Below are 16,328 nucleotides of genomic sequence, written 5' to 3'. Positions count from 1 at the left end.
AATATTGATATTGAATAATAATCATCAATAAATTTAATTTTTCAATTATTTATATTGTAAATTGTTATATGAGTAATAGTATGAGTCAAATAAAATGTAAGCTATTATAAAGTATATAGGCTTGTACTCTTTTAATTGGAGCTCGTGGGTATATATCTTACTATTTATCATCACACTATTAGTTTTTAGTAAATTATATGTTTATTCGTCATTTAAAAACACCAATAACATATAAATTGAGTTATAAGTGAAATTAAAAAAAAGAAATATCATATTTCTCCTCCGAAACCTTTATCATATAATAGATTTTTTTATGAATGAAATGAAATATATCTACCACTACAAAGAAATATAGATATACAGTTGTATTACTCGTATATTATGGTGTAATTTTGATAATAATTTAATAATATAGTATTGTAGTAAGGTGTTGGCCTCAGCTGAGAGAGGCTCGCCATTGTTGTCACATCTCGCTCCTGTCAGCCTGGATTTGGCCACCACTGTAAGTATTATGGCAACGCGTCTAATGCACAGTCAAAACAAACATGTCAACTTCCACCACCAAAGATGACATAGCTCAGTAGACCTCAGAAATAAAGCTAATTGGTGTATAAAAAGGTGTGTATGTGGTATAGACGACACGGGGCTGACCTTGGCGAGATATTACGGTTTTGGTTACTGGGGAAAATGGAGGAAGAGAATGGCTCATGCCGCCACCACTACTGTTAATATGACTTTATATTCTAATTTAACTTAGTAATGTATGGAGTTTAGTCTGATTGCCTGATTAATGTATGATCGTTGACTTTATTAGCTCGAGGTAATTTCCTTGAGTTTATGGAGATGACTTTTTTTTATTTTTCACTTTGTTATAAGAATTTGGTGCTGGGAGAGGAGAAAGAAAACAAATATATAATCATTAGAGGCTGAATTAAGTGATCTATTTCTAATTATGGGGTAAATATTTTTAAGTTGCCAACACCTACCTATATAGTCATATAGGGAGAAACAGAAAAGAACTAAAAATAATTTATTCCTTAGCATTTGTCAGAAATTTATGTTTAACTTGTTCAATGTGGCTAGGGCTTTGAAGTAAAGGGAGAATGTGGTAAAATTATTGTTTCGGTCACCCACCTATTTCGAAGTTGAAATGAGGGTTTTCCAGTGATTTTTGATGTGTTTAGAACGAATCTGACCTTTATTTCTACTGCAAATCACTATTTTTTTAACTACCTACCCCCTTTAGCCAATGATAATGTGGTACCTCCAGTGCAGTGGCGGCCCGTGACTGTAATTCGTGGGAGTGCTGCTTCAAAACATTTTTAATAATTGTTTTAATATTGTGTAAGACACACACACAGAAATACAGTAGGTATATGTATATAATGATAAAAATAATAAAATACTAAAAGTATGGTAGAAATGCTAAAAAAAACATTTAACACTTACGGATAAAATACTCCAGTCTAGCTTGATTCAAATTTATTTAAAAATAAAATCCATTCTTGTTTTCTTTTGAGCGAAAAGGTCAACAACTTTCTCATTGATCTTTGGATGACTGTTAAAGAAATTTTTCTCTGTTGAAGACTTTGCATATGCATTTAGCCTTTCCTGATTCATAGTGCTCCTCAGAAAAGTTTTTATTCTTTTTAATGTTGAAAAGCAGCATTCAGGCTCTGATGTAGTAATAGGAATTGTCAAGAGGATTTTTATCAGTTTCGTAATTTCACTAAGAACACCATCTAAATTATTTTCCAAGATAAATTTCAGCAGGTTAATTAACCTGCAATATTCATGCATATCGGACCTACTGTAGTTCAGTTTTCTTTGTCACTCATCGGATATGCTTCAGTGGCTCAATCCTATCTCTGCTGTAGGCAGTTTATTCTTAAAACTTGTGAAGCTTTACTTGTTGAATAATTTAGCAGCTAATAATTGTTTAGTGAAAGAATATCTCTCCACTATATCAACACATATGCAGTCACATACTTCCTTTGCTTCTGCCATGAGCGTCTTTGAAGGATTCTCACAGTACTTCGAGTTTCTTATTTCTAAAATAGCAGTTTTGAAATTTGTGATATATTCATGTACTTTAAACACATTAATTTCTCGAGACTGCATTTGGTTGTAAATTACTTCAGCATGAGGCATGATCTGACGAAAAAGCTCCAACCAGAACATGAATTTTTTATTATTCAGGTAGTGCAAAATTCCTGTTGCTTCTGAAATGGTTCGATCTGCATTTACCGTCGACTGGATTTCAGCAAGGCAGCTTTTTAAAGGTTGCAAATTTTCATGAACTTTGTTCATGGTCTGTATGCTAAAGTTCCATATGCTTATTGAGAATGGATACACGTTGTGGTGATCTTGAGAAAAATGTTGGTATAGCCTAAACGTTGGAGAAAAATATTTTTGAGTCCAGTGTAATACTTGCTGCATTTCTCATTATCAGATTCAGTTGGTGCCCATAACAGTGAATGAAATGTGCATTATTATAAACTGCTTTTATTTTTGCCTGAACGCCCCCTTTTTTGCCTTTCATGACATTTGCACCATCAAATGTCTCAGTTATCAGTTTTTGTCTATTTCCTTGAAGGATTATATCTAACTGCTCTAGATTACATTTTGATATGCCATCTGCAGTTTGATTTTCTGGAATAAAGAATCCCCTAAAACGCTCAAATATTTCTTCATTCAGCACGTACTGTAGAACAATTACCATTTGAGTGTGTTCTGAAACATCTGTTGTGTCATCAGCCATGACAGCTACAAATGAAGCTTCTTTAATCTCTTTCTTTATCTCATCATGGTATATCTGCAGCAGGTAGTCAAGTATCTCATTCTGAACAGTCTTAGAAACACCTGTGAAGACTGTACTTGTTTCTAAATGGTTCTTTAAATCTGGGTCTAATTTAGATGCAAAATTTAGTACCGGGTAATCCCCTAGATACACCTGGATTTACTGAATCATCTTCTACACAATAAAGTTTCTGGAAAAAACAATGAGTACAAAATGTAGTCTCTATGAGTATGAATCATACGCATCATCCTGTTCCTGTGTGGTGCTTACGCGCCGTCTGCTATATCAAGAGTATTTGAATGTGATAAATTGTAGATGATGTGATATCATACAGTATGATATCACATCATCTACAATTTATCATGTTCAAATACTCTTGATATAGCAGACGGCGCGTAAGCACCACACAGGATGATGCGTAAACACTACCTCCCACACTGATAACCAGATCGGCACTGTGTGAACCACAGTGCTCGCTCCTGCTTGCCTCCAGGACATGCGCGCATGCGTGAGACAATGCAAACGCCCGTTATTGGAACTGTCGAGTAAGACAGATCCACATACAGTACAGGGATTTTTGTTGTTTTCTCGGAATTAGAGGATGGCCATTGACATAAAGTTTAAGGATTATTGATAATAGTTTTAAATATCTTGTACAAGTATAAATAAATAAACATATATGATATGTTATATTATATAATATATATCGGGTGAAATAGGGGGTGCTGCAGTTCCACAGTGCCTACCGACGAGCCGCCACTGCTCCAGTGGGAACCAGGGGTTTTGGGTGGGGCAAAATCATGGTAAATATTCGTCCATTGACTGTCCTCAGAGTTTTGATACAAAAAAAAAATTGTGTTTGTGTGTGTGTATTATGGTATGTTTACTCAAATCTGACCTACTTTTCGGTATTTTTTTATGGTAATTCACACAACAGTCTTACCCCAAATCTTTTATCATATTCGAAAAAGACGATAAAGCCTTAAGAAAGCGCCACCAGCAGAAGTTGTTTGTTGATTTTATTTATTTTTGCTTTACTGTACTTATTGGTTTGATGATTTTAAGTATATTAAAAGCAACGAAAACTTTCTATTGTAATTTTAAGTATTTTTTAGTAAATTTTTAAATTTACTCTATCCCGCTTCACTATTCTCCTCCCTGCGCCTTTTTTGTTGTTGTTGTTGTTTATCTCGCTGAATCCCTCTTCAAGAGACGTTTTCTAAATGATGGTGAATGCTTCCACGATTTCCTCCTTGCCATTGCTGATGTATATCAACTTTAATGTTATTGTAAGTTGTTTAACACCAAAATTAACACGATATGCATAGAATCTAATAGAACCTGACCTAACAAACCCAACCTATTGAATTTGTTAGGTCAGGTTCTATGCATTGTCGTTTCCGTTTTCACATTTAATATCATGCTAATTATGTGTACAAAAAGAATTTAACCAAATCGCACCTTTTCTTGTGGTGGTAGCGCTTTCGTAAACCTTTACCAAGACGTCTAATTTTAAGATAATTTTCTTCTATTACATTACCGTCGGAAACGTATAATAATGTTGATAGCGCTTGCCTACCCAACCTCCCACTTAGCGTGTTCTCTTCATAAATCGTCATGCGTTTCCGTACACGTCACGCAGCCATCTAAAGTGTTCTTTTTTTTAGGTTAGGTCATCCAAAAAAAGGTAATGTTTTTCCAAGTCTATTTTGGTGTGTTTTGTATTCACTTGGCCATGATTTCTGTCAGAAAATGCTTGTTTCTCTCCACCCAAAACCCCAGTTCCCAACAGAATCCCCGATCTTGTTAGGGGGAGAAGGGGGCGATAACTAAAAAACAGGTAATTTCCAGTGGAAATCAAGGTCAGAACTAATTAAAATGCACAAAAATACACTAGAAAAATATAGTTATGACTTTCTAGCAGAGTTGTGTGATCTATAAATTTATCTTCATTTCTTGTGCAAATTAGTTTAAAAAAAATGTAATTTGTAACCGAAACCACTAATTAGCACCAAAATGGCGGTCAGGTTTGAGTAAAACATCACAAAACACACACACACACACACACACACACCCAAAAAAATCCTAACCTAGCATAACCATTTTTTTGGAGTTTATCTGCTTCTGTGGTGGAGGATATAGCTGGATGATCTGGTATGCTTAAAGGTAAACAATTTCCACATGTAGGAAACAGTCTTGATGTTGGTTGGACACCATGCTCTTTTAATATTTGAATTGCTTCATTGTCGTTCTCATAAACTGCTGAATGGAGAGAACATTTATCATGCGCCTTCAAAATTCTAAAGTGCACAGTGGAAGGCTGGTTAAAAATTATTGGCCAGCCAAGTCACATGACACGGTACTTGAAGGTCATTGGTTGTCAGGTCGCAAAGAGGAGGAGGGGGGGGGGTGGAGGGAAGTGACTCTGGCAACATGGCGGGTACAGAAATTTATTCCCAGAAATTTGTGAGATACTGTACTCCGTAAATGTTGATTTTTGCACAAGAAATGATATGAAGTCGTATGTTTGGTTTTTTATAGTCTTTGTGTCTGTAATATTAAAAATTGGAAACCTGCGGACAGCCAATGGACAAATATTAAACAAAATCACAAAAAGTAGTAATTTGCGATAAAAATGAAGGTCAGAATCATCCCAAACCCAACCTAACCCTAAACTTAACCTATCCACTTGTGTGCTTACCTTAATTAGACTCCTCTTCTTAGACTTGGGAATAACATTTCTTCTCAGACAGTAACAAAGGTGTTTTTCAGCTCCTTAACTACAAGGCCTGTTACACCTTAAGCAAGTAACTTCCATGGTCTGACTAGCGCGCCCCGGGTGACGTTCCAGAACATCCGCCTATTTTCCTGCCATTTTTTATTTATTTTTTATTAATTTTGGAAATGTTGATTTTTTTTTCTCGATTTAACCCTGCGTGAGGGTTACTGCCAGCAGCACCCTAACCTGGGGCTTAATGGTTAAAACCAAACAAAAAATAAGGTACTGTATACAGGGTACTAGTATATTTACCATAATTAATATAATTATCAAAAATTATTTCAGTAATATTACATGCACAATTTAGCAAATTGTTCATTATTGTGATAATTTTTTAATTTTTTAAAGTACAGTAAGATCTTGTGTTTCGTAAGTAATATAGACTGGAAAAATTGTGCCAAATTCAAATTCGCCAAATGCACTCTACATCAACCTCTGATTTTACCATTTATAACCTCCAAATGATACAAATTCTTCCTTTATTGACTTGATTGTGCTTTCCAGAGACTAGTTTTTAGGCCTTCCTCAAGTAATTTAATCACACGTTGCTTATCCTTCATCGAGTGCTTGGCAAACTTAACTCCCTTATGATAGTCCCGCTTCTCCTTTTCCTTATTTGGCCGCTTACGTGGGTCTCCCATCCCCACCAGCAAGACCCCCCCAGTAGAGGTAGAGGCCATTATCTTGACTCGACAGGTGGCAGCACCACCCAAAAAAGCACACAACAGCAGCCCGGGCGGTCGCTAGGATGCCTCGGGTTACAACACTATAGTTGTGTTCTTGTAAACCTCTTATTCATTCACCACCGGCAGTTCGATCACCAGAACGCTTCTTGGAAACATTCCTCTTACCTTGTCTTTCCGTATTCATCACTAACACAACAAAATTGGAGAAAATGGCGAAAATCACGGAGTAATTGACAGAAACCGCGTGATTCAACTGATCACGTGATGTAACAGAGAGCGCTGGTGTAAACTGTTATTAGTCCTCACTGCGAAACATTCTTTTTACTTATTCTTTTCATTCAGTATTTATGGATAACCGCTAAATTTGTAAAAAAAACGAAATTTACAGAGTACCTCTCAAAAAACACTTCACAAACAAAAGACATGAATCAATTGAACATGTGATGTCGAATGTGAACTGTAAACATTGCATAACCCCGCGCCACGCTTAAAGCGTTGAGGATGGAATCAAAACATTGTGGATGGAATCGCGCTATAGCCAACATTCGTTTGCAAAAGTTCGCGTTTTACAAACAGCGTTCCCCTATTCATGAATCATGTTGCAACCAATTTGCATTGACAAAACTCGTGTTGTAGCAGAAGTGATTGTAACTGGTATGAGGGCTGTGATGTCATTCTAGACGATGGCCAGCATTCAGCTGGCTGGATCTCGCGAAATTCATGATATTTTACGCCAAATATAAGACTTGGTTTCATTAGGAAGTGCTTGTGAAATATGAGATCTTACTGTAGGTCATTGTCTGCACTACTCTCTTCTGTGCAGTAATCTGGGGTTGTGTTTTAGTAGAGCAAGAGGCACCCCATAGTGTGTGACAGTGTAGCAAATATTGGTAAGCAAGATCATAATAGATTTCTTTCATTGCTGCAAGAGTGAGTGACTGATGGGTGTAATACAGGATACTGCACTGTTTATTGACTTTATTGTGAATGACTTGTATGTGGTTTCTCCAGCTAAGTTTTGGCTAATGGAAATATCCGAGTAACAAGACGACTCTCAAAGCCAGAAAAAAATTCCTCATCCCCGGAATTTTCCAGGTAACAGAAAAATTTTCTCGGAAGTTCCAGAAATTGCCCATTACATCACCCCTTGAACCCGGAAAAAAAATCCCTCGTCCCCGGAATTTTCCGGATAATGGAAAAAATTTCTCAGAATTTCCAGAAAATGCCCCTGATTTTCATCTCTCAAACCCCGAAAAAAAATCCCCCATCCCTGGAATTTTCTGGGTACGAGGGAAATTTTCTCTGAATTTTCAGGGAAAATTTGCCCCTCGGAAAATCATTCCCAAAGCCGTAGTTTTCCAGAAAATTCCAGCTTTGGGAATGATTTTCCGAGAAAATTTCAATTCCAGCTATCGGAGAGTTCCGGATTTGAGGGATTCTGGCTAACGGAGATATTACTGTATATACAGTATACAGGGTGTCCCATAAATTTCCATACATAGGAAAAATAAATTTTATATGAAAATGCATTTTTATTTATATAATATGCTCTACATGACTACCATTCTGTTGAAAACACTCTTCAATGCGTGTCCTCCACTGCTGAAGAACACGTTCAAGCACAGCTGGAGTTATGCTTGTAATGGCGTTGGTGATACGTTGTATGGAAACCTATGGGACACCCTGTAGTATATCAAGATAATTAGAACCCCTTCTTCCCTCAAATATTGTTATTGGAAATTTCTGGTTACAAGAAGTGAGATTAATGGGAACTACTGTAATAAAAATATTTAATTTTTTTCTCAAAGCAACACATCATGATTTTGTCTCGTATGTTTTAATACTTCTGTTTGAATTCCTTTGAAAAGTATGGATACAATTTATGATCATGTCTAACTTACTGACCCCATTTTCTTTTAGGATTTTCAGCCTTTACTGAGTTTCCATACAGCATATAAGGGAAATTATAGTTTAAACTTGGTTTTACAGGTGTGAGTGATGTCAGAGAGCGAAGATGGCAGCATCTTGGGAGGCAGTGGACCTTTAGATATGAATATTGTTAGTTTACCCAAAATGGATGCAGCACAGCTTGACCAGCTAGGGCTTAATGGGCATGCAGGAACCCTCAGTACCAGTGGTCTGACTTCCTTGGCTGCAAATCCCCAACAATATGCTCCTGCATCTTCAGGCAGTACACAAGCTATCTTGGAACGTGTCATTGCACAGGGACCCCGCGCTCTGAGTAATGTGAGTCCTGCGGTGACATTCACAACTGCAGGGAGTAGTGCGCAAGATTCCTATGGTAGCCTGGAATATGTCACCCAGATGCCTCTCCAAGATGACCAACAGGCAAAGTTCCCAGATACCCTTGTGTCAGTAGATAATGTTGCTTTTGTAGACATGAATGATGCTGCCATTAAAGGGGCAACTGCATCAACTCCCTTGGAACTGTACTTTGATGTTATGAACCCAACTACCACTGCTGCTCCCACAACTTCTAGTGGTCACCATGTCCGGCATGAGCACCAAAACCCAAAGTCTCAGCTGTTAGAGAGAGCTTATTCTGACATTTTCCTTCAGCAGCAGGAACAGCAACAACAACAGCAACAGACGCAAGATCAAGAACCTGAACATATCCTTCCAGATGTTACGACAGCTAATCTAGTTCAGATAGAACACGAAGGACTTTCACATACATTACATGATTACCGAAAACCAAATAAACTGGAAATACAGAAAAGACAATTACAACAGCAGTTGCAACAGCAACAACAGCAGGAAAGACAACTTCAGCAGCAACATCAGGAACAGCAACAGCAGCATCAACAAAGACAGTTGCAGCATCCACATAGGTTACAGCAGCAGCAGAAATCCTTTCAGTTTCAACAACCACAACAGCGACAAGTCCAACAACAGCTACAACAGCAGCTACACCAAAAACATCATCATCAACAACAGCAGCAACAGTCACAGTTACAACACCAACAGAAACAGTTCCAACAGCAAATTCCTAAAACCCAGGAGCAAAATAGTCAAGACGATGATCAAGAGCAACAGCAGCAGCAGCAACACACCACTCAACACATGCCTCTTGTTTCTCGCAGTGGCCGGCCCATCCGCCGCAGACCGGAATATGTTGAGTATGTGAGCCAAAACTTGAAAGAGGAAGAGATTTTACCTCACCTTCCGGAGCAGTTGGTCAAAGTTGAGGCTATGGTTATAGGTACAGATTATGAAGAGGAGGACCCTATGGAAGAAGTGATGGAAGAGGACGACCCTTTGGAGGATGAGATGGACTCTAATGATGAAGATCCAGAGACCAGTGGTAATTATAGCACTGATGGGAAAAAATCTCTGCCACACAAGAAAAGAATTCCAAAGAAACTAAAAACCACCAAAAAACATGTGAAGTGCTATAAGTGTGCACAATGTGGTGAACAGTTCACAAATCAACAACAGTTTGCAGCTCATAAGCAGACACACACACCACCTCCAATGAAACCAAAACCTTTCAAATGTGAAATTTGTGCAAAAGGATTTGATAGTCAACTGAAGTTTTTTGAACATTTAAAAATTCATTATGAACCATACAAAAAACACAAGTGTGAAGTTTGCAGTGGAGAGTTTGAAAGTGCTGATGCTTTGCAGGAACATTCACTGGTTCACTCTAGGGAACATTTCACTTGTGAATTGTGTAACAAAACATTCCGTAAAGAAAGCATGCTTGAAGTCCACTTAAAAGTTGCGCACATGGAAGAAGAAGAGACAAATTCTATTGATAAACCTTATACCTGTGTTGCCTGTCCCAAGAGTTACCGTACACAGATGGCTCTTGACTCCCACGTCCAGTCAGAACACAGTGAAAATCCACCAGAATTTAATTGTGAAGATTGTTATAGAGTTTTCAAGTCTAAGACAAAATTGGTGACTCACAGAAAAACTGAACATAAAGAAGAAGGACCTCAGAATAAGGGTGCACCCAAAAAGAAGATCAAGATAGGAAAGGCAGTAAAAGGTGGTTATGCTTGTTCTATATGTCCAAGGGTGTTCACGCACAAAAACTCACTCGTTTATCACATCAGAGGACACACAGGTAAGAGAGTTTACAACTTATCTCTGCTACTCTTAAATTTTCTAGTGGTGTTGATTGTTTATCTATTTGATATACGTTACATGTAACCATCTCCTTTTACCATACAACTAGAGTTAGATGTTAGGGCTTCATGTAGTTTTGATATAGCTACCTTACCTAAATTTTAGGCTGTTAGATTATGCTTCTCCTACCGTTATATGAGATGATGACTGGATGCATGAACCTCTAAGGAAGCAAGGAAATTAGTAGGGAGAATGATGTAAGACAAGTGTAGGAATTGACAAGAAAGGGTTATGATAACAAACAGAAATATTCACACATAAAATCCTCAACCTGCATACATATTGAACCTTACTGACCTTATTGTTTCAATTCATAATGCAAACTGAGTTGCTAAAACATTGCCATGCAAGTGAATGTTCAGAAGTTTAATTTCTAAATTCAGAATAGAGGATTGGGTTTCCTCTTAATACACTCGCTATCCCCTGTGCACTCGGCAATAAATAAGAACACCATCTGTACACATACCAGTGGTGGAACAACCTATCAGTGGTTTAACACTACCCAGTGAGTGAGGTAACACTCGCTATTGGAGCTATGCTAAGAAGCAAATGGTAAGCACCTGCCCAGCCACCCTGCATCAAAACAGGAAGTGACTTATCTACACTTGTATTCATAAAAAAAAATTTCTTACCAGACTGATCTATTACTTCCCCACTCCTGAAACCTTCTCATTTGACATGAAACTTGATACATGGTAGATGTATCCTAGTGAACTTCGTGTGACTTATATTGTCAGTTTTTTCTTAGTTATCAGTTGAGTACCTTGATATTTAGAAGGTACTATCATTGTTTTGAGGGCAGCCTTAAGCTCATTTCTTGCTCATATGTATGTATGTATGTATGTATATATATATATATATATATATATATATATATATATATATATATATTGAATTTCTTTCGCCTTTATTCAAGATGTCTTGAAATAAAGATTTAAAGCTAAGGTACTCTGTTTCCATTTTCCCTGCAGATTTTATTAAGATTTATCTTATCCACGTGTTTTCATTGTGGATTTAATGAAATATATATATATATATATATATATATATATATATATATATATATATATATATATATATATATATATATATATATATATATATATTGATAAAATCACACGGTAAGGGAAACAACGGAGCACCTTAGCTTTCGTCTTTATTCAAGACATCAATAAAGATTAAAGCTAAATGCTCGTTGTTTCCCTTTTCCCTGTGATTTTATCAAGATTTATCTTATTCACACGAAAATATATATTTATTTATTTATATATAAATATATATATATATATATATATATATATATATATTGTATATATACATATGATATATATATATATATATATATATATATATATATATATTATATATATATATATATATATATGTATATATGTGTATATATATGTATATATATATATATATGTATATATATATATATATATATATATATATATATATATATGTATATATATATATATATATATATATATATATATATATATATATATATATATATATATATATATATATATATATATATATATATATATATATATATATATATATATATATATATATAATTGTTTTCAGGTGAAAGGCCTCATCAGTGTGAACAGTGTGGTAAAGCTTTTTATGCTGCAAGTGCTCTCAAAGTTCATCAGAGACTACACAGTGGTGAGAAGCCTTACAAGTGTCAACTCTGTGAAAAATACTTTAGGCAGTGGGGAGATCTCAGATACCACACAACATCTGTTCATTCAGAAGATAGGTTAGTGTCATTGTTCAGTGTTTTGTGTAACCCAAAGCATTGGGACAATGTCCTATCCATTTTGGGTTTAACTGCTTGATAAATGTTTGTACAACAAACTCTGGCACATTCTAATTATATGTTTTATTTATCCTCGTTATTTCACATAACTAACATCACCCGTCAATACTGTATCCATCTCTAAAACTCGTGACACTGGTTCTCCTGAATTTCATGCTCATCACTGCTTTCAAGATATCCGACCAGCTTACTTTTAATGCATTCTTCTATCTCCTTGGTCTTTCCTTCTCTGTCATATCATCTATTTCTGTAATAATGCACTTATTTTAATAAATCTTTCACTTAAAGTAGAACGTCGATTTAAAGTGATACAATTTTAAGAGTATTGATTTAAAGCAACACCCACAATTAAGGACAATGTTTTAATTTAAAGCGAATCTTTCCTATTTTGCGCGAGTCAATCTGGCGCATCATATTTTAAAATTCACGCTTAATGTTTCTCTGAACAAGCTACACTGTCTTAAGGGCAAAGCTGTACTGTACATGTACTAAATGATTACTAAAATTTTGTCTAGTGCAAACTACAGTGGTCCCTCGGTTAACGAACACAATTTGTTCCAGAAGGTCGTTCGTTAACCGAAACCATTGTTTCAATGGGATTTTGGGTAATTGGTTCCAGCTCACCGAAAATTACATACAAACTAAAAATAAATGCAGTAAAGTACACTTACTTTGAGGTGTGTATGTAGAAGGCTCTTGGTTGATGATGATGATGGGAATTAGAATGGGGGTGGAGGAGAAGGGAGAAGAGAAGGCATTGTGTTGGAAGAGAAAAGTTACTCCATGCTTCCATTTCTCCCATAAAATTTTAGTTCACTTAGTGTAATTCAAGATTATTTTCTTTATATCAACACTGCACTGCATTATATATTGTTAATATGTTAAAATAAACTTCAGAATGACCAATAATTGTACTGTAAAAACATAAAAATAGTTTATGTTGAAGAGAGTCTGAAGCAAGATGCTTCCTCCTCTGAGCAGGGACACACACTGACGCTATTTTGGGTGTGTTGAGTGGCTGTTTGGCTCACTAAAACTAGTTCCCTGTACTTCAATTATGTTAAATAATTGTTAAAATGACTAAAAACTTTAATATAAGACTTGGAAAATTGTTGAATAGTACGACCTTCTTGATATTTACTCAAATGGTAACGAATTTAAGCCCTAAAACCGATTACTGTATTGGCGGACTAATACTACAGCTGGTGAGCAGGCGCAAACATGTTGGGAAAAATTCGCAAGGAATTCATTAACCGAAGTGAAGAATCTTATGGAAGGTAATTCATTAACCGAAATTTCGTTAACCGAGGGATCACTGTATAGCATGATTATATTCAAATTAATCACTATCTTATACAAATTCCAGCAATTTAAATTATATTCTCTCCGGTCACTTCTGTAACATTTTATATATAAAAAACAAAAACTCAATCTAAAGGACGTAAATAAACAAATAAATACTTCACTAGACCTTCGGCGCCAACTGTCAAATGTGTCACTGTCACCCCCCCCTCCACCATCTTCCCAGCCAGGGTTGGGTGGTTATAGGCATACAGTTTTATCTTGTACGTATAATATCACAGACTAAATTTAGGAAAATATAATTTGCATTGCTAGAATCCTTGCAAGACCGAATAATTTGAATATAAACGTCATATATTTTGCACCAGAGATAAAAATTTTAGCCCTTTGTAATAAAATTAGTTAGAATTGTAATTTGTATGTCTAATGCAAACTATAGCATGTTTATATTCAAACTATTCACTATCTTATCAGAATTCCAGCAATTTTAATTATATTCTTCCTGGTCAGTTTAGTGACGTTTTATAAGAGAAAACCTTAAAGTCACTCTTAAGGACAGATAAATAAATAAGCACTAGACCTTGGCATTAACTGTCAAACACATCACGACACCTCCCCCCCCCCTCCCCATTTTCCCATCAGATGATCGCTAGTAAACAGACCATTTCACGTCCCATAATTTTAACTGTGTTGATCAATGAGTTTGTTTTAAAATAATACTGTACTACAAAAAAGAAAGTTTTATTTATTCTAGGAGATGGGCTGAGGTGCATCTGGGTAGACTCTCAGTCTTTTTAGTATTTTGTGTCTTTAAAGTACCAAACTAAATTATTCCATTGAAACAACACTTCGATTTAGTGCGAATTCGATTTATAGCGACTTCTCTTGGAACTTATCTCGTGTTATATCAACGTTCTACTGTATAAGTTTTCTCATTACAGTACACTACAGTACAATATTTTTTTCCAGAACATTGTTCTAATTTTTTTCCATTTCTTGTTATACCCTCCACCAGGTGGCTCTTCATCCAGTTTCCTCAAACAACCCTAAATTGTTGAGCCAGGAGCATTAGTTTAACCCCTATAAGTAAACCAGTTGCCCTTTCCATCCCACATACTTAATGGCCCCAAAATGGGGAAGGTCATGTGCAACACATTTTCTAGGAACTGGTCTTTTAATGGCAGTGTCTGACCAATCAGCACACTTCACATCAATAGTCATTACTCCATCACCATGTTCATGCCATTTCAACATCTTTGATTAATTTCTTAACCAATCACCATTGAGAGTGGACATCCTTCACTGCTTCTCCCTTGGCCTGCTTATTTACTACAAAACCTAGATTTCTGCCCTTTTCATGAGACAATAAGAATAACCTAAGTTCTTTTTCTCTTTTCCGTTGAATAGTTATTAGGTGTTGAGAATATCATTTCAATGAGTTTATTTACTTTGTTTACAGATCGTTTTTAGTCCAGACCATCTGTGATTTGGTTTAATGATACTCTTCTTAGAACTAAAAAGACAATACCATGTGAAGGTTTCTTGCGGAGTTTGTATTTGATTTTGTATCGAGTCTAGAATAGATCTATATGCATAACTGGACCTATTGTTTGTGTTGAATAATTGGATATCCCCTGCAGACAGTATCAGTGTGAATACTGTGGGAAGGACTTCAAACGCAAGTATTGCCTGGTTGTGCACCGCAGAATCCATACTGGTGAAAAGAATTACAAGTGTGACTTCTGCAACAAGGCATTCCGGGCTGCATCTTACCTACAGAATCACAAGAGAATTCATACAGGTACTGTACCGTTTAATTATGACAATGAATTTTATTTTATAATTAAAAATTGGTTCACCTGAAGATTGGCCCCATCAGCTTATTTCACCTGAAGATTAACCTCTTCACTACGGGAATGCCATTTGTAATATTTTATCTGGCTAACGCCAGACAATTTTATTGAGCACGAGGTGAGTTAACACTACCTGGGGAGGTTAGGCTAGTGTAGCATTATGGAGGTTAATCTTCAGGTGAACTAAGTGGAGGCAAATCTTCCACTGATCTGAAAATTTTTTAAGGAGCTTTGTTGGTACCATATGCAGTGAGTTCTGCTATAACGTGTGTTTTGATAACGCGAATTTGCTCTAACGCGATTTATGAATAGAGGAACGATATTTGTATAACTCGAATACTTGTTTGCTGTAACGCGATTTTTGCTTACTATTTCTCCAATTTTGTGGTATTAACTGTGAATATGGTAAAGAAGAATATCTCCAAGAAGCGTTCTGGTGATCGAATTCCCGGTGATGATCGTAAAAGAAAGGATATAACACTTGAAGAGAAGCTCGATGTTATCAACCTCAAAATCACCCTTCTCCCCCATCAAGTTACATTCATATTTTTTCAAGGTAAAGTGTTACATTTACTCTATGATTTCATTATTAGATGTGAATGTAACATTTATTTAGACTGTGCTATCCTTTGTGTTAGGCTAACTACTAAATTTTTTCGATTTCGAGTAATCTGCACCTAACCCTATTTTCTCCATAAGCCCTGTTATTTCTATTACGCAATTTTCTATAACACGATATTTTACAAGAACACAACTATCGCGTTATAGCAGAACTGACTGTGCCTCATTTCTTCAACACTCTTGGGTTTAGAGAGGTGCTTTACAGTGAGACGCTTGGGGTCTGGCTGGTCACTAACCTCACTGCACTAGACTGCACCACATAAGAGATAATTGTATGTATTGAGTCATAGCAGGCTTGCTAGTT

The 16,328-nt window shown here is 36.0% G+C and overlaps 1 protein-coding gene across 2 annotated transcripts in view; it reads left to right on the top strand.

The window, feature by feature from the left end:
- The first annotated feature begins 422 nt into the window (after positions 1–422).
- The window catches only part of LOC121878581 (zinc finger protein 37-like), a 29,311-nt gene continuing 13,405 nt past the window's right edge, over positions 423–16,328 (top strand). The window contains exons 1-4 of one of the 2 annotated variants that reach the window (XM_042384921.1): positions 423–502; positions 8,255–10,358; positions 12,011–12,188; positions 15,191–15,351. In XM_042384921.1, coding sequence (XP_042240855.1) covers positions 8,264–10,358; positions 12,011–12,188; positions 15,191–15,351 — 2,434 coding nt within the window. In that variant the 5' untranslated portion in view covers positions 423–502; positions 8,255–8,263. Of the gene's footprint in view, positions 503–523; positions 619–8,254; positions 10,359–12,010; positions 12,189–15,190; positions 15,352–16,328 lie in introns of those variants that run through there. The other variant, XM_042384922.1, reaches the window with a different exon arrangement.

The sequence above is a fragment of the Homarus americanus genome, unplaced genomic scaffold (genome assembly GCF_018991925.1).
Source record: "Homarus americanus isolate GMGI-L3 unplaced genomic scaffold, GMGI_Hamer_2.0 scaffold55743, whole genome shotgun sequence".
Taxonomy (NCBI): Eukaryota; Metazoa; Arthropoda; class Malacostraca; order Decapoda; family Nephropidae; genus Homarus; species Homarus americanus.
Note: the sequence above shows the minus strand (reverse complement) of the source record. Positions and strands in the feature narration are given on the sequence as shown.